The following is a 21,809-nucleotide window of genomic DNA, read 5'->3' on the forward strand; positions in this document are numbered from 1 at the left end:
AACATCACAAACCAAAAATCACCTCTGGCTGTCTGATAGAGCCAGACCAAGGGAAAAGCTCTTTTTCAATTGAACTCAGTGGCGATAATCATAAACCACTGCCATCTAGAGGTGTGATACCGTAATTACGATTGAAGCGACACATCTGGATAAAGGGCGACCCGCGGTGGTTGAAGTTGGCTTTGCTCGGCAATGGAGCAGCCATATGCAAGTTGTTTTTGTCTCTTTAATCTCTCAATATTGCGCAGTAATTTAATACGTCCTTACAAGGCAAGGCAAGGCAAGTTTATTTATATAGCACATTTCAGCCACAGGGCAATTCAAGGTGCTTTACATGAGACATTAAAAGCATTAAAACAAAAAGCAAGACATTATAGACATTTAAAACAAAAGGCATGACAAATTAAAAGCATTAAAACAAAAAGCAAGTCATTATAGACATTTAAACAAAAAGCAGGACAAATAGAATACAGGAATAAAAGTTACAGTGCAGTATACTGATAAACATAGCTCCTCTTAGAAAGCAGTGGCAAAAAGAAAAGTCTTCAGGCTTGTTTTAAAACAAACGCAAACAATTAATTCGTTTGATATATTCACTCATATACAGCCATGCAACAACATATATGAGGGCGTATTGGCTTATTATTCAGTAGAGCGTTTGTAGGCTACCTGCAGAGGTGTGTGAAGGCAGACTCCCCTACGTCTAAGAACTACAACTCCCACAACGTCGGCCCAGCCACAGTCGGTCGAGAGCGCTGTGGGGAAGTAAAGCTGATGGACACAGACAAGCGAAGGGAACGAGAGGTTTTTTCCCTCACAAATGGAGGTCTGTCCGTAGCGGTCGAGGAGGAAAGCGGCTGAATCGAGGCAAAATGGCGAAGGACCAGGAGGTCGAGCGCATTGCTAAGAAGCTTGACAAAATGGTGCACAAGAAAAACACGGTAAGTTGAACCCGCTTTGCGTGGTACGGCGCCCAACGCCCGCAGCATCCCAAATCAGGTAGACAAGCCTGCCATGATGCAGGCTGCACCTTTATAGAGGGCGAATATTCTGGAAAAGCAATTGTTTTGTTCTTCTGTTCGCTCCCCGGGTGTGTTGTGGACTTCATCTCGGTGCATTTCTGCGTAAAAACACTCTAAGTCACACAGTAGGCCTTGGAAACGATGCCTGTGCGGCTATATTCCGAAACATTGCTGTAATGATCTAGTGATTGACAGCTGCGCTATTCCACCCTAAAGAGCTCGTCCTCACCTTTATCCTCACCTTTATCCACCCTAAAGAGCTCGTCCTCACCTTTATCCACCCTAAAGAGCTCGTCCTCACCTTTATCCACCCTAAAGAGCTCGTCCTCACCTTTATCCACCCTAAAGAGCTCGTCCTCACCTTTATCCTCACCTTTATCCACCCTAAAGAGCTCATCCTCACCTTTATCCACCCTAAAGAGCTCGTCCTCACCTTTATAAAGAGCTCGTCCTCACCTTTATCCACCCTAAAGAGCTCGTCCTCACCTTTATCCACCCTAAAGAGCTCGTCCTCACCTTTATCCACCCTAAAGAGCTCGTCCTCACCTTTATCCTTTATCTTCACCCTAAAGAGCTCATCCTCACCTTTATCCTCATCTTTATCCTTTCGGATGTGTCTCTACTGGCTGTGGAGGTTTCCATCTATTATTAAAGCGTTTATCGCGCTATTATGTGTCGGTTGTGTTATTCGATAGTCAGTCATTCTCAAAAACATTCTCAACACGTTTAATTCATCAGATTGAGCGTTCAATGGGCACTGTGTTACACACGGAGCGTATAGAGCAATATAGTCTCTCGTTTCTTGCTGAATAATAGGCTATTATATTAGATGTCACACCTCTTTCTACCCTCCGGCTGAAGTTGGTTGTCATCCAGGTTCTTTTCTCTCCCGGTTGTTGTGGTTGTTGACATGCTTTCAAACACAGACAGGCGGCTCTGGGAGACCCTCGCTAGACTTTATACACTCATAAACACAGGCTGATGCCTAGATCTAAAATGGGATGCAAGAGCGTGATGCAAAGGCCATCTTTTGCACTAATCATGTCATCTCATTGATACACCAAAAACAAACGTGCAAAATAATCGCCTGTAAATACTGTTGTTGTTCTTGGTGTCTACTCCAAGATTCCTGGTGTTCAAGGTGTTTAAACCACAGTGGCACGGTGGTGCAGTGTTAGGCTACTGTCGCCTTACAGCAAGAAGATCCTGGGTTCGATTCCCGCTTGGGACGATGTCGGCAGTGGGGATGTTCTCTCCAGGTCTCCTCAGGTACTCAGGTGGGGTATCTCCCGGGGTATCTCCCGGGCCTTTCTGTGCACAGTTTGCACATTCTCCCTGTCTTCACCCCGATATAAAAAACAACAACATGCAGAACAGATGCTGTTCAGTCCTGTTCTTGACCAGGACTTGACCTGAGCATTTGGACTTGGTCCCTGGGGGCCACTGCTGAGGCTGCCCACTGCTCCTGGCTGCCCCTGGAGGAGGACGGCTTGGATGGGAGAAAGGCAGAGGACACATTCCACTGGTGACCAGTGTTAGTGTCTGTGTCACCGTTCACTCTTGTGTTTGTGTGTCACGTGTCAAAGACCCTCGAGGTCCACTAATTAATAATACATTACTAATATGTAATTATTATAATAATTATTATAAACCGTAAACTTGATGTTCTATTTCTTCTCACCCATGACATTCGTTATTAATTTGAACCCTGTTAGTGTGTGCGTACCAGAGGCTACCACTTGGGGGCGCTTGCCACAATTATTTTTTGGCACCAGCCTTGTTAATGAGTCTGATGCCCGTGGGAAAGAAGCTGTTTTTGTGGCGCGTGGGAGTGGTTCAAACAGACCGTGACAGGGATGGGAGGGGCTGGCCACAATCTTTCCGGTGCGCTGCAGTCTGCCCTCGTCTTTGTCCATTGCAGCTGAGAACCATATGGTGATGCAGGATGGATAATGGAGGTGTAGAAGAGTATCGTCTTTGCCTTTTGGCATGTTGAATTTCTTCAGCTGCCTCTGGAAGTACATCCTCTGCTGGGCTTTTTTTGATGAGGGAGCTGATGTTCCGGGAGTTGGTGCCCAGGAAGAGGAGGCAGTCAACAGTGGGGTCACTGGGGGGTCATTGTGTGATGGGGGGAGGATGGGGGGGTTCTTTCTTAAGTCTACAATCATCTCCACTGTCCTGAGAGCGTTGAGCTCCAGGTTGTTTTGGCCGTACCAGGACAGCAGCTGGTCGATCTCCCACCTGTAGGCGGACTCGTCGCCCTGGGAGACGACACCGATGAGGGTGGGGTCATCCGCAAACTTCAGGAGCTTGACAGACTGGTGGCTGGAGGTGCAGCTGTTCCTGTACAGGGGCATGCTTGCCCAGTATCACATGCTGCTTCCTGTCTAGACAGGAAGTGTGTGATCCACCTGCAGGCGGGGTCAGGCACTCGTTGCAGCTAAGACTAAGACTAAGTTCCACTGATTCTCACACACCTGAGTGTGTGAAATTTGTTTTCTGCATTGGACCCATCCCCTGGGGGAGCGGTGAGCAGCAGCGGTGCCGCGCTCGGGAATCATTTGGTGATGTAGCCCCCCAATTCCAACCCTTGATGCTGAGTGCCAAGCAGGGAGGCATCGGGTACCATTTTTATAGTCTTTGGTATGACTCGGCCGGGGATCGAACCCACAACCTCCCAGTCTCTGGGCGGACACTCTACCACTAGGCCACAGAGCTGGGAGAGCGCGCCCTCCAGAGTGGGCGGGAGGATGGTGTTGAAAGCAGACCTCAAGTCCACAAACAGGATCCTGGCGTAGGCGCCTTGCGGACTAGCGAAGGGCCATGTTTACTGCGTCGTCAACTGACCTGTTGTTTCTGTAGGCGAACCGCAGGGGGTCCAGGAGACGGTCTGTGAAGGATTTGAGATGCCGCAGAACACGGCGCTCAAAAACCTTCATTGCTACAGAGTTAGTTTAGGTAGTTGGATCACGTCGGATAGGTCAGACATAATGGCTAGGTAGGTCACATGTTTACCTGTGACAAAGTTAGTCATTGATTGACGCTGGGGCACACAGTGACGGAGCCCAGCTCTGAAAAGCATCTGGGTGTTCTGAAGGTCAGTTTCTATTGGCTTAGAACGCACTGACCGATAAACTCCACACAAAAGATGTCTCTCGGAGCGACAAGCAGGGCAAATGTAACACAACGGTCAGAGCAGAAGTTACATATGTATTATACTACACTGAATCCCTTCATTGAGCTGCAAACTAGTCGGACATTTCACATTTGCAAGAACCGTATGACGTTAACAGTAACCCTTAGCCGAAAGGCAAATATGCAAATCTTAACGGCATCACTATAGCTTACAATTATGGTCAGTTATATGCTGTACGCATAGACATGTTAAGTATGCTTTTAATGAGATTAAAACCCTTTCGTTAGTACTGTCAGATGGGACTGATTTCAAACACTTGACTAACGTCTATTTACTATTGACGTAAAACAGCGTTTGCTCTAAGCTCTCTTATCCATATCAACATTTCCCATGAAATAAATACCAGTTGTGATACCCGTTGTCCCCGATCAGTAATTGGCCATGCCCCCCCCCCAAAAAGAAGGCGTAGATCTCATGGCGCTATAGCACTAAAAAGCTCTTGGAACACAGCTCTCGTCTCTATAGCGCCCTAGAGCTCATTACCCATGTAAACAACGAGAAAACAGCGCCAGCTCTAAAATACAGCTCGTCAGTGGAGACACACCCTTAGTCATTTCAACAATATCATCTATTGGTTCTATCTAATATTCTATTTCTATGCATCGATTAATAGCAACGTTATTGCGTGCCACTAGGGTCGGTAGTGTCTTAATAATAACATTATCACTCGCTACTATGGAACAGTAGATTATCATAACATCTTACTGTATGGCCTTTCCATTTAAAAAAAAAAAAAAAGTTATTTAAAAGTTATTTTTTTACATTGTCGTTTTCATTATGCATTTATTGTCCTACAGAAAGTTAAAATCTCTTGAGGTTCTTTTTATATTAACTATTTTAATCGCTGATATTTTAATTCACTACTTACTTTCGAATAAATGCAATTTCAGACCAAATAAAACTATGATGGGACTATTATATGCCGGCTCTATAGATGAACCTGGACTAGAAAAGCCCACTCCACTGACACGTTCAACAACAGGGCTGACCAGATGCATCATGGGTATGGGGCAACAGGGCTGACCAGATGCATCATGGGTATGGGGCAACAGGGCTGACCAGATGCATCATGGGTATGGGGCAACAGGTTCACTGTGTCTTGTTTCCATAGGAGGGCTCCATTGACCTGCTGAGGGAACTGAAGAACATGAAGATGTCTCTGGAGATGCTGCAGGTGTGTGTGTGTGTCTGCTTGTGTGTGTGTGCTTGTCTGTGTGTGTTTGTGCGTGTTTGTGTGTGTGTGCGTGTCTGTGTGTGTGTGTGTGTGTATGTGTTTGTGTGTGTGTATGCGTGTGTGTATGCGTCTGTGTGTGCGTGCGTGTGTGTGCGTGTCTGTGTCTGTGTTTGTGTGTGTGTATGCGTGTGTGTGTGCGTGTGTGTGCGTGCGTGCGTGTGTGTGTGTGTGTGTGTGTTTGTGCAGTCTGCTTGCTGTACGTCCTGTTCTTCTGTGATCGTCTCCTATCAAACAGGATTGGATAGTCAACACATGGTTCTCTACACAGATGTTACCAGTCCAGTCACATCAGATAAGTGATTCTCCAAGGAAGGGAGGAAGGATGAGATAGAGAGAGAGAAAGAGAGAAAGAAAGAGACTTCATTCCACTGGCAGTCCTGAGTATAGCTTGTTCATCAGGGCTGCTCATTGTTTTTTAATGTTTATATTTCTGTTCCATTCAATGTTTCATTGTGGGAAAGTATTAGTCACTAGACGCATCAGTGAGAGTAGAGTTTGGTAGACACATTTTCAGTGTGTGATCGTGTGTGTGTGTGTGTGTGTGTGTGTGTGCTTGTCTGTGTGTGTGTGTGTGTGCACGTGTGTATGTGTGCGTGTGCACGCGCCTGTCTGTGTGTGTGCTTGTCTGTGTGTGTTTGTCTGTGCTTGCATGTTTGTGTGTGTGTGTCTGTGTTTGTGTGTGTGTGCATGCGTGTGTGTGTGTGCATGTCTGTATGTGTGTGTGCGTGCTCGTCTGTGTGTGTGCGTGCGTGTGTATGTGTGCGTGCATGCATGCCTGTGTGTGTGTGTGCGTGCTTGTCTGTGTGTGTGTGTGTGTGTGTGTGTGTGTGTCCTCAGTCCACCAGGATCGGCATGTCTGTGAACGCGGTGCGGAAGCAGAGCTCAGACGAGGAGGTCCAGACCTTGGCCAAGTCCCTCATCAAGTCCTGGAAGAAACTGCTGGGTGAGTGTCCACACACGCACACACGCACGCACGCACACACACACACACACACACACACACACACACACACACACAGACATACACACACACACACACACACACACACAGACATGCGCACACACACACACACACACACACACACGCACAGGTGCGTTAACGAGTGTAAACGTGTGTGTGACGCGTGCGTGTCTCCTCCCCTTCCCCAGACGGTTCGGAGGGGAAGGGGGAGGAGAAGAGGAGAGAGGGGTCGCCTCTGAGGTCATCGTCCACCTCCAAGGACTCCACCGGCTCAGGCGAGAAGAGGTGAGCCTCCGTCCCACGCTGATGATGTCACACGGCAGGAAGCCCCGCCCTGGCTGACTCAGAGCGCGGAGACGCCGCCCTAATGAAAGTCTGATGACTGACGTTTTAACGGGGAAGCTTCTGGAATAACCTGATATGGTATCTGATCCCCTCCCCCCAGTAAGAAACAGGAGGCTCCTCCCACCACCCCCACCACGCCGACCACGCCCACCGCGCCGCGGTTCACCACCTTCCCCCCCACCCCCGTCACCACCGACAGCGTGCGGACCAAGTGCAGGGAGCTGCTGGTGGCGGCGCTGCAGACAGACGGTGAGACCGGAGAGAGGCGGGCGCGTGTGTGTGTGTGTGTGTGTGTGTGTGTGTGTGTGTGTGTGTGTGTGTGTGTGTGTGTGTGTGGCATCACCAACATGAGCGCTGAGGTACGACTGTGAGTGTGTGTGTGTGTGTGTGTTTGTGGCATCACCAACATGAGTGCTGAGGTACGACTATGTGTGTGTGTGGCATAGCCAACAAGGGTGCTGAGGTACAGTAGGACTATGGTATGTGTGTGTGTGTGTGCGCGCGCGTACGTGTGTGTGTGGAGGGAGATGAGGGATGGAGGTATTGAGGGGATAAAGATGGATGGTTAGTTTGATCACAACTCTTTCTTTGAACTTTCAGACGACCACAAGACCATCGGGGCCGATTGCGATCACCTGGCCGCCCAGATAGAAGACTATATCCTGACCTCAGCTTTTCCACTGTGTCTGTGTGTGTGTGTGTGTGTGTGTTTGTTTTTGTGAGAATTGCGCATAGCAGTGTTGGGGTCAATTCTATTTCAGTTCAGAAATTTAGTTTTAATTGAATTCAGAATGCAGAGAGGAATCATCGGCATGTCGTGTGTGTTGTTTACAAAAGCATCGGCCCACGCTCCGGGAACGTCCTGTATTTCTGGGACCCGAACTTGTACGTGACCATAAAAGGCGCTTCCTCCTTGACCCTTGACCCCGCCCACTCATCTACGGCGAGTTCAAGTCGACGGACGTGAAGTACAAGAGCCGCCTGCGCAGCCGCATCTCCAACCTGAAGGACCAGAAGAACCCGGACCTGCGGCGCAACGTGCTCTGTGGGAACATCTCCCCCGAGCGCATCGCCAACATGAGCGCTGAGGTACCACTGGGGGGGGGAGGATGTGTGTGTGTGTGTGTGTGTGTGTGTGTGGGAACATCTCCCCCGAGCGCATCGCCAACATGAGCGCTGAGGTACCACTGGGGGGGGGGGGGGATGTGTGTGTGTGTGTGTGTGTGTGTGTGTGTGGGAACATCTCCCCCGAGCGCATCGCCAACATGAGCGCAGAGGTACGACGGGGGGGGGTGTGTGTGTGTGTGTGTGTGTGTGTGTGTGTGTGTGTGTAACGTCACTAACATGAGTGCTGAGGTATGACTATGTGTGTGTGTGTGTGTGTGTGTGTGTGTGTGTGTGTGTGTGTGTGTGTGTGTAACGTCACTAACATGAGTGCTGAGGTATGACTATGGGTGTGTGTGTGTGTAACATCGCCAACATGATTGCTGAGGTACGACTGTGTGTGTGTGTGTGTGTGTGTAACATCATTGCCAACATGAGTGCTGAGGTATGACTGTGTGTGTGTGTGTGTGTGTGTGTGTGTGTGTGTGTGTGTGTGTAACATCATTGCCAACATGAGTGCTGAGGTATGACTGTGTGTGTGTGTGTGTGTGTGTGTTTATTTGTAGCATCGCCAACATGAGTGCTGAGGTACGACTATGAGTGTGTGTGTGTGTGTGTGTGTGTGTGTGTTTATTTGTAGCATCTCCAACATGAGTGCTGAGGTACTATGAGTGTGTGCTAGCGTTCTGAGACCGTCCTGCTCTAGCGAGCTCACACTCCGCGTCTCTCCGCACCAGCCTGGCCTTGACCCCCCGCCACAGTGAAATAACCCTGACTTGAACACGCAGTAATAACATGCATCTCCTCCAGCCTGGAACACGCAGTAATAACATGCATCTCCTCCAGCCTTGAACACGCAGTAATAACATGCATCCCCTCCAGCCTGGAACACGCAGTAATAACATGCATCTCCTCCAGCCTCAGTAATAACATGCATCTCCTCCAGCTCTGAACACACAGTAATAACATGCATCTCCTCCAGCCCTGAACACACAGTAATAACAGTAATAACATGCATCTCCTCTAGAGATCGACCGATATGCATTTTTTAGGGCCGATACCGATACCGATAATTGGCAAATTGAGGTGGCCGATAGCCGATATTTAAGGCCGATATTTAATATCACCAATTCACTTTTTTTTTCTTTTACAAAATGACAAGGAGAGATGCAAATAAAATAAAATATTTTATTTTGGTCTTCACCTGGGCACACATTTAACAGCTCTCATATACTGTAAAACAAATGAATTAAAAATAAATAGGCCACAATTCCTCTCATGTCTCATGTTCTCATTCAACAAAATCTAATAAAATAAAATACATTTCAACTGAATGTTTTACAGGCTACAGTAGCTGAACGTTGCCATTTAGAACAGGGCAGGCTACTGCTCTGCTGAGAGTGAGACGGAACGCTGCTACTAATCATGAAACGTAACCAAGCATGCCCAGTGTAGTAAGGTGTTATCAGCCTAATACTCCCAATCTAAGATAACTAGGTTGTGGTGTAAGAAGCATAGCCTCTCAGCCTGCTCACCGCGGAGCTTGTTTCTTCTTTTTTCATATATTGCCCCCACTTCACTAAATACACGCTCACTAGGAACGGAAGAAGGTGGGGGACAGAGATATCTCCTCGCAAGAGGGGCGAGCAGGGGCAACTCTGCCTCGCTGATCTTCCACCACTCGAGTGGATCACTTTTATGGTCAATCACTGACTCTCGTAGGTACCGCTCTAGCTGCTCTTCCAGGCTGGCCCTGACACTAACCACTGCTGACCTGACGCCAAGCAAGGCATCATACATGTGATCAATGAGGTCACTCTTGATGACATAGTCTAAAAAAATATATAAGAAAAAAAGACAAAAACACACAGGTTAATATCCAATTAAACTACAGTCAAGTCACCACGTTTCAAGACATTTTTCCTGCCCGTTTAATTTAGTTTTTAGCCTATTGCAGACACCTAAAAGAAAATAAAGACAATAGACCATTTTACTGTTGGTAAACAATTAAGTGTGCGCATTTTGGCAAAAAAAGAATGAACTCATTACAGCGATATGTAGGCAATTTCGAAACGGGATAATGACGTTCCATAGAAAAAGGTCTATATGAAACTACAGCAAACCACAACAATGTAGACTATTTCTCCAGTGGGAGCAGACTACAGAATTGTCCCTTTGACTGATTTTCAATGTTTTACTTTTCAACACAGCTGAATGTTTCATGACAGAATTGTAACATACTGCACACTTAGACAACAGTATATTAGAGTTGTCTGTTTAATTGAGCGATGCGTTTCGCTCGCTTCGTCATGCTCTCCTTTCGCATTGCTTCGATGAGCCTATAGAAGCAACATGCGAAACGCATCGCACAATTAAACAGGCCATCCTCAAATATAGACTACTGTTGTCTAAGTGTGCGGTATGTAACAATTTTCTTATGACTAGCTCTGGCTTTATACCTGCACCTTTGATATAGCCTACGCTGTGCACAGGCACCCTCTTTTTATCAGCTGAATGTATGTAGTTTACTATTTGTTTTCATTTGCATTCATGGGTGCTAATTAATAAACTATTTGACAACGGGAAGAGCAGAGTTGCATCCGACATCATATCGTTTTAGGCAACAAGTTGTGCGTAATAGCCTACAAGTGAATGAGCTCATCCAGCTCAATGGGATACGACCGCGTATCAGCAAGTGCCGTAGGTGCCTCTCCGGAGAGGGAGATGGCAGAACAGCATGGGAGATTTCGCTGGTGCCATATTGTTTTTGTTGTGGCGCAGTTACATTAATGTACATTAGGCCTACACCTTCATAAGAGTTCAATTGATTTAACAGTTAATTCCGAACGTCCTTCCTCCCCTCACATCCATGCCTCTCAATGCGCTTCCGCTTTCCTATATGTCTAGAAGTGCATAGTTTTGCCTTGATTCAAATAGTCTTAAAATTCGATGTATATTACATCTTTATCAGACTGAATTAAATGTTTTTTTTTAAGATCCTTCTCCCCTCTTTACAATGCGCTTTCATTGTCCACAAGTGGAAAGAAAGTCTAGACGTTGAGCTAGCCCGCTGAACCTGTCAGTTTTACCGCTCCATAAAATCTCCCGAGCTGGTGTAATTCCTCCGGTGGGCTACTTACTGACCCATGTTAAGTTAGCTAGCAGACCATTTCCTAATAAGGTGTAAAATGGCTGAGTGACTTTGATTTGAACTACAAGGATGGGAGAGCCAATTGGTGACGTTAGCTAGCTATCAGTCAGACTCAAGCCAAGGGAAAGTTCTAGCAACTAGCATAGCCTAGCTTGTTAAGGCTAGCTAACGTTAGTTGCATTACTTCCACGTTATTGGAGGCTGCCTATTATGAAAATCAATTTAACATGACAAAACTATTAATTTTCGGTGATTGTGTGCCTTAACTTACCGTTGGAAATGATGCAGTCTCCGAGTAGACCCTCCGCGATGTGCACGGCACGCTTCTTGCTCACCAACATTATATGGCTCTTTCGTAGTGACGCAATATCGGCCTTATAAAGCCGATAGCCGATATGACGCCAAAACGTGAATATCGGCCGTAATTATCGGCCGAGCCGATTATTGGTCGATCTCTAATCTCCTCCAGCCTCAGTAATAACATGCATCTCCTCCAGCCTTCCTGATCTGCCCTGGATAGCACATTGTTTTCATTCACATTTAACGTGTGATATATATTACTATAGAAAACATTTTGGGAAAAACAATGGTTTAACCCAGCAAAAGACACCACTATTTTCTCATGCAGATTTTGCTTTGCAAGAATCACCCCCCCCCCAACCCCACTGTCTGATACACAGAGGCATCTGCAGTCAGTGGACCCACACAGAGAAGCGCCCCCCCCCCTCCCTGCCTCAGCCTCGTCTGTGCAGAGCCCCACACACTCCTCCCATTTCCTACCCGTTGAATGTCAATACATTTCTGGTTCCGCGTGGACGTCCATCTTTGATTTCTTCTTCTCCCGTCTCGTGACGCGCCCCGCAGTTCTGTCCCCCGGTCAGGAGGTCTCTGGTCCGGCGGTAGATTTTGGGGGTTTCCCATGCAGAAGGTTGGTGGTTCGATTCCCACCTCTCTCAGCTGTTACATGCTGTGTGTGTGTGTGTGTGTGTGTGTAGGAGATGGCGAGTAACGAGCTGAAGGAGATGAGGAAGGCCCTGACCAAGGAGTCCATCAGGGAGCACCAGCTGTCTAAAGTGGGCGGCACCGAGACGGACATGTTCATCTGTGGCAAGTGCAGGGGCAAGAACTGCACCTACACACAGGTAAGACACACACACACACACACCTACACACAGGTAAGACACAGACACGCACACACACACATACACACACACACACACACACACACACACACACACAGGTAAGACACGCACACACACACACACACACAGGTAAGACACACACACACACCTACACACAGGTAAGACACACACACACGTGCACACACACACATACAACTACACACAGGTAAGACACACACACATACACACAGGTAAGACGCACACACACACACACACACAGACACACACACACACACACACACACCTACACACAGGTAAGACACACACACACCTACACACAGGTAAGACGCGCACACACACACACACACACACACACACACACACAGACACACACGCACACACGCAAGCACACCTACACACAGGTAAGACTGGAACACACACACACACAGGTAAGACTGGAGCGCACATAAAACTCACAGATTCATGCACACACTGATAAGATGGGAACGCACACACTAGTAAGACTGGAGTACACACACATGCAGTCAGCGCTGTGTTTGTTTGCGTGTTTGTTCTCCAGGTGCAGACGCGCAGCGCTGACGAGCCCATGACCACCTTCGTGCTGTGCAACGGGTGTGGCAACCGCTGGAAGGTACTTGTTTATTTATTTGTTTGTTTGTTTTTAACTCCCAATCCCATCACATTCAATCAGTGGACACCCGTGGGTACCAAGGAATGAGGGGAGGATGCGATTGGACAGTATTGACACAGGGCCGTGTGGTAACCCAGGCTGGGCTGTACGTTTCCTTCCTCGGTGACCCGGAAGGGATTTGACTGGCGGTCGTATCCGGCTGTTTGGACTTCTGTCTGTGAGGAACGAGGCTTCCCCCGTGTTCTAGTGCTACTCTTCCACACAGCATGTCCGTGAACCTTGTGCCTTGTGTTAAATCGGGTCAAGGAAAGGTAACAAGGGAAGGAAAAAGATGGCAAGTCGTGAGATTCATGGCTTCAAACAGACAACATCTTTCAGGGGGGGTGACTGTATGGCATATTCACCCTGCAGTGCCACAGCCTGACCACAGGGTGGCAGTAGGCACTGTGTGCAGCGATTGTAACTGTGCTGTGGAGTAAGACGTGATTAGTGCTGATTGACCAGGAACTCCCTCTCATCACTGTCCGCTAGTCACTGGCCAGACTGTGCTGATGTAGATACTCTGAACATGCATCCTTGCATCCTTCCTTCCTTCCTCTTCTCCTTGGCGTAATCCCTGGTCTAACACGATTGGCTGGGAGGAATCTTGTGCTTCTCTATACAGCTGATGACAATCTGCTTCTCTGACTCCTCGAAGGAAGGAAGGAAGGAAGGACGCACATTTCTAGAGTTGCCTGGTCACTTCAGTCAGTAGAGCATTAGACTCTTAATCTCGTTGGGAGAAGAAAGTGATTTAATTGCACACGGTACCTGTATCATGTAAATATTACAGAGAACCAGGATGAGGGTTTAAACCTGCTTCTGAGCATCATCGTTTGAAAGAACCAGGATGAGGGTTTAAACCTCTGAGCCTCCGAGCATCATCGTTTGAAAGAACCAGGATGAGGGTTCAAACCTCTGAGCATCATCGTTTATAACCTGGTCTGTCTCAGGTCTCACAATTACCCTCTAAAAATGGGCCATCAGGTCAGAAATAACTATTTAAGGAGTTACAACAGCGTGTATAAAGCGCATGTGTGTGTGTATGTATGTATATGTGTGTATATATATATATATGCACACACACTTTTTTTCCAGTGTACCCAAGTTCACTTTCAAATCGCTTCCCCCTCAGATCAATAAGGGATGAATTGAAGTAATTGCTCTCCCTCTGTCCCCCCCCCCCCCCTCTCTCCCTCTCCGTCTGTCCCCCTCTCCTCTCTCCCCCTCTCAGTTCTGTTGAAGCTCAGAGGATTCTGGATCAGTCTCAACAGGGACGACGCCAGCTGAATTTGAACTGAAGTTGATTCGGTTCCAACTGGCAGAATTATTTGTTTTCTTAATTCCTTTTTTTCCCCCCCGTGTGTTTTGATATTTTTTTTAATACATATTCATATATCTGTAATATATTTTGGAGCAAATGTTGCCATGCAATAGATGTAGATTTCTTTTGTTGTAGTTTTGCCACAATTGAGCACTTCAAACCCTTTGGGTTGTTTTTGGTCGTTGGTCTAACGCTAGGCTAACACTAGCTTGCTACATTATGAAGGTGCTTGGCCTTTAAGATCCACTGACTGTCCGAATACTTAAACTGCTTCCTTCCCTCCTGTCTTCTTTCCTTGCCCCCTGCCCCCTTAGTTAATCCCTGATCTAACCTGATAGGGATTGGTCTAAACAAGCTTCCCACTTCACAGCTTCCACCCATCCCGTCACGTCTGATCAGTGACAACTAAGGAAGGACTGTAGTCTAGAGGATTCGGACAGGACCGTGGGCGTGCCTTTCTTCCTGCGTCCCTCAGTGCTGTGGTTTAGATTCTGTATAAATCGAGCTTCATCGGGCGCAATCCACAGCGCTTTACACATGGCACAGGCACGCCCGCGTAGTCACGATCCACACTCGGCGTATGCACCCAGACGATTGTGGTAGAGTAACCACAACAAAGGTTATTCAGGAAACTATACCGGTACGTACGGCTGGGGTCCACCCAACGCCGTTTCACCAACCATGAATTATAACTTCAACACCTATAGCTTTCGCCTCGGCTCTTAGCGAAGACGTGGAGGAGTTGATTGTGAATAGACGGGTCGATAGTTTAAACGATAGAGATTTATGAAGGAGATGAGATTCCTCTCTTCTCATCCCTCTGTACTCGTGTGATGAAGGGATGGAGGGAACATTAAAACCGTTGACTGGTTTGCCATGGTTTTTTTTTTTTTTTCATACAAGCGATTTTTTTTGTATGCATCTAATAGTCTGTCTGTTTCAATAAAAAACAAGTGAGGAGTGTGTAAAGAAACAACGTGATCGAATCATTTCTCCACATCAACGCTTGTCTATCTGTACCATATCAGTGATATCGATACCATATCAGTTACTGTACCTTTATATGCTATCGATCGTCAGTTAATATTTATCTCTACGGTGCGTCACACCTGTGTCAGAGACCGTCATATGTAGTGTACTGTGGTGACACACTCCCGTGACACACACCTCCCATGACACACACAGCTCCTATACTGATAGTGTGGTGCTGGTTGTGATGGTGAGTGGAAAGGCTAACACACACACACACACATGCTCGCTCCGTCAGCTCTCTCTGTCACACACACACACGCGTGTCATGGTAGGTGGCGGTGGCGAGCTGAGCGGCGCCGTGTTTGTTTTGGCAATAGACTTGTGTTTCCATACGTGCGGCTGAAGAGAGAGGGGGGGGGGAGGGGGGGGCGCCGCGGGCACATGCTGCACTCCGCTCTTAATGACCGCCTGATAGATTAGAGGAAACATTCCCACACACACACACACACACTGGGAGGGGCCTCACGCGTCCTGACCGACAGGTGGGAGTTGACGGACCCCCCGGGTCGAGGACAGAGAGAGGACCGCCGCTCCAGATCAACACAGCTGCACCTCGCTAACCGCTTAAAGGGTCGCAAAGGAGTCCTTGAAAATGACCCCCCCACACACACACACACACACACACTACCTAACAGAGGATTAAGGGGACAAAGGGGTCACGTCAGGGTCATGATGCGGCCTCGGTAGAAAAAACGGCGTGGGAAAAAACACGGTGCCGCGCCTGGCGGCTCACTTTCAAAACCACCCCCGCTGTGCTTTCCCATGACGTGAGTGGACAAGCCCAGACTGACGTCGCGTGATTCATATCTGTTGGAAAAGAACTGGGAAAACACTACTGTGAAGGAAGTGCACACAAGTAGGCGTGTACACACACTGTGTGTGTGTGTGCGTGAGAGAGAAACAGTCTACATGATCACTCTACCAGTGCATGTGTACTCCTACCACCGAATGTGTACAGTAAGCTCACCCCGTCTCCTGCCAACTTTATGTCGTTAACCACTCAAAGGAACAGTACCCTACTTCACCTGCAGGGGGCCAGACCAGCAAAGAAACTGAAGCAGAAGTTCGGGCACATTGACACCAGAGCCGGGCCATAGAATACTGTCATGTTGAGTTTACCCAGTACAATAAAAACAAATTGGACACTCAAAAAAGTGCATTCTCTGGTGTCACGTTGATAAAGACAGCCGTCTCACTTCCTGTTTGGATGTTCAAGGGTTCTTGTTTATATATATACAATAAAATCACAGTTTAACAAAATATAAAATAAATAACATTAATAATACTAAGTTAAATGCATTTGAGTGAAAAGTCAGATTAAGACCTAGGCATCTTTTCTTCCCGCTGTTTACAACTACAAACTCCTCGTTGTCCTCCCATCTTCAGCAGTGTAGCTGTTCCTCGTTCTGATCTTCGGTCTTTGTCATCTTTTTTTGTTTTCGTTTACTTTTTTTTGCACCTGGGATATCTCTATAGCCCCCTCCCAGATCGACCAACCACGGCTCAGCCCGGTGCCTGAGAGAGCCAATCCCAGCGGGCCAGGGAGACAGTGGAGAGGTCAGAGTTGAGAGTTCGCAGAAGCAGCCGAGCCCAGGTTGTCCCTGGTGTGCGTGTGTGTGGGGCGGGCGGGGTCAAGGGTCGGGGGTCAGGGTGGACCTGTAAAAACATAGACTCCAGTGTCTTATTGCAGAGTTTGTCTGGATATCCATCATAATAATCTTTAAATCTGTGACGCCGTCAGAGGAAAAAATATCAACATATAGATGTATATATACATATAGAATCTAAAAAATAGATGTTTTTTTTTGTAAATCAGTAGTTGGTTGCTATGGACAGGTGGTCGTGACGGGAGTTGGTCCAGTAGAGAGAGAGTCCGTGGTCAACCCTGTGTCTTCCAGTTTCAACGTCTGTGTGTGTGTGTGTTGGGGGAGTATTTATGTATGTGTGTGTGTGTGTGTGCGTAGGTGTGTGTGTGTGTGTAGGTTCATGTCCAGATAATCCATCCGTGGCCTGAGGTCCGTGAGGAGCGAGTGGCCAAAACATGAAAAGGTCCGATGATGATGATGATGATGATGATGGTCAGAACCCAAAAAAAGGAGGGGTTGATTCTCCTTTAGTGGTTGTGCGCAGAGAGAGAGAGAGAGAGAGAGAGAGGGATGAATAGAGAGACGAGGCGAGGGAGAGAGAGAGGGATGAATAGAGAGACGAGGCGAGGGAGAGAGAGAGAGAGAGAGAGAGATGAATAGAGAGACGAGGTGAGGGAGAGAGAGAGGGGTGGAGGAGATAGAGGGATGGAGAGAGAGAGAAGGAAAGAAAGAGGGAACGCGTGAAAAGAAGTGAATGAAGGATAGAGCGAGCGAGGGAGGGAGAGAGAGAGAGGGACGCTCGGGGCGCGGTCGGGCCGCGGTCGGGGGGCGGGGTTTAGGACTCGGAGGCGGGGCGCGACCCCCCCTGCACCAGCACTGAGTAGATGGAGGAGTTGAGGAAGCGAGGGTACGAGTCTCTATGCATCAGCGTGTAGATCTGCAGCTGGGCGTCCTCGAAGGTGTGGGGCGTGGGGTCGGCCATCTTCCTGTTGATCACCTCCCGCACCCGCGAGTCCAGGCTCACCTGGAGGGGGGGGGGGGAGGGGAGGGGGAGGGAGGGGAGGGGGGGAGGGGGGCGGGGTTAGCCATTGTGTTGCCGTGAGCGACGTGTCAAAACACTTCTACGGATGACGAAGCCCGCGCACGTGTGTGTCGTTTTAAGGAATCAGGAGTTTTTGCCCGGGAGGATGCCGTTACCGCACACACACACACACACACACACACGTGCGGGCGGGTATCGCTGGTTCAGCCCTGGGACCCGTGGGAAAACGGCAAGCCCTGGTCTTTCTCATTCTGGGCATCTCCCTCATAAACACACACACACACACACACACACACACACACTATTAATAGTGCTGCCTGCCTGCCAACGATTTATAGTTTCCTGTAGCCAACCTCCACTTTGTGTGTGTGTGTGTGTGTGTGTGTGTGCGTGTGTGTGTGTGTGTGTGTCTGCATGTGTGTGTGTGTGTGTGTGTGCGCACAGCAGCAGTCGGATGTAGTGATGACCTCTCCAACACACAGTGGAGATGAGAACAAACATACAATCCCCAGCACCCCACGCACAAAACACACACACACACACACACACACACACACACGCAGCTCTGTGGAAGCAGGCCTGCGCTACACACCGCCAGGGGAGATGGACTAATCCAAATATACAGTGTGTGGACGGGTTATGGGCAGCAGAGGAATCGCCCTGCTGGGATCAATAAAGTTTGAATCTGAATATGGAGTACGTATGATGTTCTCAGCATGTTGTGTTGAGCAGAGAGTGGTGTGTGTGTGTGTGTGTGTGTGTGTGTGTGTGTGCCACACATACACCACTCTGTGTGCCCAACTCAAAGCATCATAAGCAGTGAGGCCACGGTATTCTGCTGAGGAAAGGGTGAGGGAGGGAGAGAGAGAGAGAGGGAGAGAGAGAGAGAGAGGGAGAGAGAGAGGGAGGGAGATGGAGAGAGAGGGAGAGAGAGAGAGAGGGAGAGAGAAAGTTAGAGGGAGGGAGAGAGATAGAGGGAGAGAGAGAGGGAGGGAGAGAGGGAGAGAGAGAGAGGGAGAGAGATGGAGAGAGAGAGAGAGAGAGAGAGATCCTGGCAGAGGCCAATTACATTGTTAATGTTTAATGCTGAAATATCTCCTCCTCGCCTCCAGCTCCACATCTGAGAGGAGCAAAGGGGGGAGAGGGAGAGAGGATGGATGGTGTGATCTGGGAGAGGAGAGGGGGAGAGGATGGATGGTGTGATCTGGGAGAGGAGGAGAGGAGGAGGAGAGGGGGAGAGGATGGATGGTGTGATCTGGGAGAGGAGGAGAGGAGGAGGAGGAGAGGGAGAGAGGATGGATGGTGTGATCTGGGAGAGGAGGAGGAGTGGAGGAGGAGAGGGAGAGAGGATGGATGGCGTGATCTGGGAGAGGAGGAGGAGTGGAGGAGGAGAGGATGGATGGTGTGATCTGGGAGTGGAGGAGGAGTGGAGGAGGAGGGGGGGGGGGCGATGTGAGTGTAGGAGGAGAAGAGAGGGGATGGATGGTGTGATGGAGGAGGGTGAGTGGAGAAGGAGAGGAGGGTGAGAACGGTCTGATCTGGGAGAGGAGGATGAGAGAAGGAGGAGAGGAGAGGGGGTGGATGGTGTGATCAGGGAGAGGAAAGTGGGAGGAGGAGGAAAGGAGGAGGGGAGGGTGTGATCAGGGGAGAGGAGAGTGGGAGGAAGAGGAGAGGAGGAGGAGAGGAGGGTGTGATCAGGGGAGAGGAGAGTGGGAGGAAGAGGAGAGGAGGAGGAGAGGAGGGTGTGATCAGGGGAGAGGAGAGTGGGAGGAGGAGGAGAGGAGGAGGGGAGGAGGGGAGGGTGTGATCAGAGGAGAGGAGAGTGGGAGGAGGAGGAGAGGAGGAGAGGAGGAGGGGAGGGTGTGATCAGAGGAGAGGAGAGTGGGAGGAGGAGGAGAGGAGGAGAGGAGGAGGGGAGGGTGTGATCAGAGGAGAGGAGAGTGGGAGGAGGAGGAGAGGAGGAGAGGAGGAGGGGAGGGTGTGATCAGAGGAGAGGAGAGTGGGAGGAGGAGGAGGAGAGGAGGAGAGGAGGAGAGGATGGTGTGATCAGGGGAGAGGAGAACGGGAGGAGGAGGAGAGGAGGAGGGGAGGGTGTGATCGGGGGAGAGGAGAACGGGAGGAGGAGGAGAGGAGGAGGGGAGGGTGTGATCAGGGGAGAGGAGAACGGGTGGAGAAGGAGAGGAGGGTGTGATCAGGGGAGAGGAGGGTGGGAGGAGGAGGAGAGGATGGTGTGATCAGGAGAGAGGAGAACGGGAGGACGAGGAGGGGAGGGTGTGATCAGGGGAGAGGAGAACGGGAGGAAGAGGAGAGGAGGAGAGGAGGGTGTGATCGGGGGAGAGGAGAACAGGAGGAGTAGGGAGGGGGAGAGGAGGAGGGGAGGGTGTGATCAGGGGAGAGGAGAACGGGAGGAGGAGGAGAGGAGGAGAGGATGGTGTGATCGGGGGAGAGGAGAACGGGAGGAGGAGGAGAACAGGAGTGATCAGGGGAGAGGAGAACAGGAGGAGTAGGTAGGGGGAGGGGGAGGGCGAGGTCGCCGTACCTCTTTGGGGGACAGTATGGAGATGTAGTCCTCGTAGATGATGCGCGCCTTGTCCTCGATGCTGCTCTTGCTGATCTCCTGTTTGAGGTCTTCGCAGGCGAGCCAGAAGAGCATGTTCTCCTCGCTGTACTCCGTCCGCAGGAACTCACGGAACACGTTCCGCCCCGCTGGGTTCTTCATCAGCTTGTCGAACGACTGGGCCCACACCTGCATCTCATCAACCGTGGGTTTGGTACTGGGGGAGAGAGAGAGGGGGGGAGAGGGGGGGGGGGAGAGAGAGGGGGGAGGGAGAGAGGGGAGAGAGAGGGGGGGAGGGAGAGAGAGGGGGGGGAGAGAGGGGGAGGGAGAGAGGGGGGAGAGAGAGGGGAGAGAGAGGGGGGAGGAGGGAGAGAGGGGGGGAGAGAGGGGGGGAGAGAGAGGAGGGAGAGAGGGGGGAGAGAGAGGGGAGGGAGAGAGGGGGGAGAGAGAGAGGAGAGAGAGAGGGGAGGGAGAGAGAGGGGGGAGAGAGAGAGAGGGGGGAGGGAGAGAGGGGGGAGAGAGAGAGGGGGGAGAGAGGGGAGGGAGAGGGGGGGAGAGAGAGAGGGGAGGGAGAGAGGGGGGAGAGAGGGGGGAGAGAGAGGGGAGAGAGAGGGGGGAGAGAGAGAGGGGAGAGAGAGAGAGAGAGGGGAGGGAGAGAGGGGGGAGAGAGAGAGGAGAGAGAGAGGGGAGGGAGAGAGAGGGGGGAGAGAGAGAGGAGAGAGAGAGGGGGGAGAGAGAGAGGGGGGAGAGAGAGAGAGAGGGGAGGGAGAGAGAGGAGAGAGAGAGGGGAGAGGGAGAGAGAGGAGAGAGAGAGAGGGGAGGGAGAGAGAGAGAGGGGAGAGAGAGAGAGAGGAGGGGGGAGAGAGAGAGGAGGGAGAGAGGGGGGAGAGAGAGGGAGGAGGGAGAGAGAGGAGAGAGAGAGAGAGAGAGGAGGGGGGTGGGGTTGGTAGTTAGACGTCCGAACGTCTGATTTGTAGATGTGGCTTCTGACCTGAACACCGTGGATCACGACACAGAACATGTCTGTTTTCTTTTTCCTACAAAGCTGCACATGGATGGAATGCATCACAAAACATGAGAGACTCCGCTTCATACAACTCCTTCAAGAAAAACATGAAGAAATGGCTAATAGAAGACCAACGCGCTGAACATTAGGGTCCGTATGAATGTTGTGAATGTATTGTTGTATGATATTACTTAGGTATGTACTGTTGTATTTTTTTTACTGTTATTATATTGTGTAGTTTAAGTATTGTAATAAACCTTTTACTAGGAAGCCTTTTAACGTCTGGCAGGGGGACTGCCAATGGAAACTAGCCTTTCGGCTATAATTGGGTGCATTTCCATGTTATCGGTTCATTAATGCACATTGTCCCTTGATCCAATAAACTTAAACATAAACTAACAACAGTCAACAGAGCTGAACTAAGCAGAGTAGAGTAG

The 21,809-nt window shown here is 49.6% G+C and overlaps 2 protein-coding genes across 2 annotated transcripts in view; one reads left to right on the forward strand and one right to left on the reverse strand.

The window, feature by feature from the left end:
- rps21 (ribosomal protein S21) overlaps positions 1–21,809 on the reverse strand; it is a gene marked incomplete at its 3' end in the record, with an annotated part of 454,986 nt that overhangs the window by 123,657 nt on the left and 309,520 nt on the right. The gene's annotated exons all lie outside the window — the stretch shown is intronic.
- Positions 828–15,038, forward strand: tcea2 (transcription elongation factor A (SII), 2). The gene is made up of 10 exons (XM_084445590.1): positions 828–941; positions 5,330–5,392; positions 6,290–6,395; positions 6,602–6,698; positions 6,859–7,007; positions 7,359–7,415; positions 7,693–7,847; positions 12,009–12,155; positions 12,715–12,786; positions 14,060–15,038. Exons 1-10 carry the CDS (start codon positions 873–875, stop codon positions 14,066–14,068), a joined length of 924 nt encoding a protein of 307 aa, XP_084301716.1. The 5' UTR covers positions 828–872; the 3' UTR covers positions 14,069–15,038.

This window comes from Borostomias antarcticus (genome assembly GCF_949987555.1).
Source record: "Borostomias antarcticus genome assembly, chromosome: 11".
Lineage (NCBI taxonomy): Eukaryota > Metazoa > Chordata > Actinopteri > Stomiiformes > Stomiidae > Borostomias > Borostomias antarcticus.